This window comes from Mixophyes fleayi, chromosome 7, assembly GCF_038048845.1.
Source record: "Mixophyes fleayi isolate aMixFle1 chromosome 7, aMixFle1.hap1, whole genome shotgun sequence".
Taxonomy (NCBI): domain Eukaryota; kingdom Metazoa; phylum Chordata; class Amphibia; order Anura; family Limnodynastidae; genus Mixophyes; species Mixophyes fleayi.
In genome coordinates this window covers 103,161,768-103,164,961 of record NC_134408.1, presented here as the reverse complement: position 1 = coordinate 103,164,961, position 3,194 = coordinate 103,161,768, and the positions used below count along the sequence as shown (strand labels likewise).

General features: G+C 36.8%; 1 protein-coding gene across 1 annotated transcript; it reads left to right on the top strand.

The window, feature by feature from the left end:
• Positions 1-890: 890 nt before the first annotated feature.
• On the top strand, positions 891-2,490 carry LOC142097004 (gamma-crystallin-3-like). The gene is made up of 3 exons (XM_075178614.1): positions 891-899; positions 1,561-1,803; positions 2,215-2,490. The coding sequence occupies exons 1-3, from the start codon at positions 891-893 to the stop codon at positions 2,488-2,490; spliced, it is 528 nt and encodes a 175-aa protein (XP_075034715.1).
• Positions 2,491-3,194: the final 704 nt, after the last annotated feature.

Sequence of the window (3,194 nt, the reverse complement as noted above, 5' to 3'; positions counted from 1 at the left end):
ATTATTGTAATAAAAACTAAATTTAAAAAAAATTGGTGAAGTCATGGAACCCAGTAATAGGAATTAAGGGAAGAATCATGACCAAATATTTAGTTTACTACAATCCCAAAACTCAGACATTTTAAATTATTTACATAATGGGGCGTATTCAATTGTCAGCGTTAACGCTGAAAAACGAGCGCTCAAAAAATATTACCGTTTATACAGTAATATTTCATGCGAAAACCGTTAATACGGTAGTTTACTCGCGGAATTTCAGCTCGCCGCTCAGGGAGCAGCGAGCTGAAATTCCGCGAGTAATTACCGTATTAACGGTAAGATTTTTCGAGCGCTCGTTTGTTAGCGTTAACGCTAACAATTGAATACGCCCCTATGAATCTTAAGATTGAGCCCTTAAGCTGCAACACAAACCATACCGCAACAATTTAGCAAACAGCTGATGGAGGAGTACAATTAAACACATGTGTATTATTAAAGCAAAAAAATTGTTTGTACTTTGGTAAATGTTTACCAATAGTAATACTTACATATATATCATTATGCTATATTATTAAATAAAGGGAGAAACATCAATATAAAAGGTATTTTAGTCTGGTATACACCACCAAAACCAAGCTATAGAAACCATTTACACTGGTAAAATAGTGTTTGTTTAAACTGCAGTATAGCTGTTCAGAAAGTGGATATACAATACAGGTTCCAGACAAAATACAAAAACAACAGTTGCATGTAATTCCTGAACAGTCTTTAACATAATGAAATACCCAATAGCTATACATTCTGCTTATAGGTTTATTGTCAACATTAATTCCAATGCATACAGAAAACAATGTATATAAAGCTCCCCCTGCTCTAAGAGACAGTTAATGCAAACAGTTACTGCTTTCAAAATGGGAAAGGTAAGACTCAAAACAATATAATTTTATTTTATAATGCTGTAACAAACCATTATAGCATAATACAATTTCATCACTTTGAATGGTTATGTCGCAATATAATATATTTGGTGGCCAGAGTGTGTATTTGGAAGGGGGGGTTCAGGGAAACAGATATGAGCAAATTTCAATCCTGTAGTTGATTAGCACTAAAGATTACAAATAGTCATAGAAGAGGGTAACCCAGGCAGTGGTTAGAATCACTTCCTCACACCACTGTGGCCATGGGTCCCATTTTGACCAAGACACGATCTGTGTCGGGTTTCTATGGTCTCCTTATGTTTGCCAGGGTCTCGTCTGAGTACTCTGGTTTCCTACCACAGTCCAAAACCATTTTTACTCAGAGTTTCTATGTTATTGATTTCAGACTGCGAACTCTACTAGGGAAGGGACTGATGTGAAGGGTTAAAATATATTCTGTGTATAGTGTGTTGGCTCTATATACATAGATGTTAATAATGAAGTATTTTTAGAAAAATAACGAAAACAACAATAATTATTAAGAGAAATAATACAAATACACTCTCAGCCTCAAGTGCAATTGGCTAAAGAGAACATTACAATAATTACAATTATTGCACCATTAAATAAATTCATTTTAAAAAGACATTTTTTATTCTTACAGATAATCTTCTATGAGGACAGGAACTTCCAGGGTCGCTCCTATGAGTGTAACTCTGAATGTGCTGACTTGTCCTCATTCTTTAGACGCTGCAACTCCATCCGTGTGGAAAGTGGAAACTGGATACTCTACGAGTTCCCCAACTACAGAGGACACCAGTATTTTCTTCATAGGGGAGAATATCCTGACTTTCAGAAGTGGATGGGTTACAATGATTCCATTAGATCCTGTCGTCTCAGTCCTCAGGTAATTATCCCAGGGCTTTTTTGCTTGTGTTTTTACACCCTTAGATAAATAAGGTTCCTTTATTGTTTGTACATTGTTCTATGTAATGGATTAACATTAGATAAAATAATAGAACTGTTGTATATTTTGCTAAACAAGTGTAAAGCAGCAGAAGTAAACTGTATGCAAGTACAATTGTTCAGAATGACTGTATCTCAGTTTTTATTCGATGATTATTGCTGCTCACAAGTCCAACAAAAATGTTTTATCAGCGCCATTTAGAATTCAAAGAAAATATTTCCAAGGTGCAAATATGCAGAAGAAATGAAATGTAAAAATGCTTTTATTTTTTCAAGCTAACAAAGTATTAAATCATTTCACATTACCTATTTCTCATATTAAGAATTGTTTCATCTATCATTATTAAAACAGCACCAGGGTTCATTCAGAATCAATATCTATGAAAGAGAAAACTTTAGAGGTCAGATGATGGAATTCACTGAAGATTGTCCTCACGTCTATGAGAGATTCCGTTACCATGACATCCATTCTGCCCATGTACATGATGGATACTGGATGTTCTATGAAGAGGCCAACTACAGGGGACGTCAGTTTTATCTGAGACCTGGAGAGTACAGGAGATACTCTGACTGGGGTGCTACAAACCCTAGAATTGGCTCCTTTAAACGCGCTCACTATTTCCATTAAATAAACAGAAACTTTAAACTATAATTATTTTCTTGGGTTTAATAAAAAGTTCGTGACGATCTGACTCATGTGGTTTTATTTATATTATAGTTATTCTTCTGCATAATATTATCAGTATTTAATAAACATGTTTCTAACTTTAAAGGTATCCTAATTTCTTATCTTTTTGTAAGATATTTTACCAGGATTTGCATAAGGTCATTTTTTAATCTATAAATTCTTCTGGTTCAGATCCCTACTAGGTAATATAAACTCATTGCTTTAAAAATCGCCAGATGCAACATGCTGTATGCTAGCAGCGTGTTTAGTAAATACATCACTGTTACACTGCCCCTGTCCATAGAGCCGCAGGTCCAGCTTGTTTTTCTTTACATTACTTTCGCCGTTATTACCCTACACCCACTGCCCAGGGGTGTATGAAGAGCCCTAGTGCTTTAAGGACTGGATGTCTCTAGAGGGGGGGCCCGCTCATTTTTTTTCGGTGGACCCCACTCCCTAGGGAATCCAGCCCAGTGCTGAACAACCTGGGGTTGGTTGTCATTATGGCAGGGGGGACCCTGATGCGTGTCCCCCTGCTATAGTTCCACCCACCCCGGCTGGTTTGCCTAGTGCTGGGTATGTGAAAATCGGGGGGACCCCAAGCAAATATTTTTCCATGATTTCCACGCAACCCGCAGTAGGCTGGCAGCACTAGGGTTAAGAGT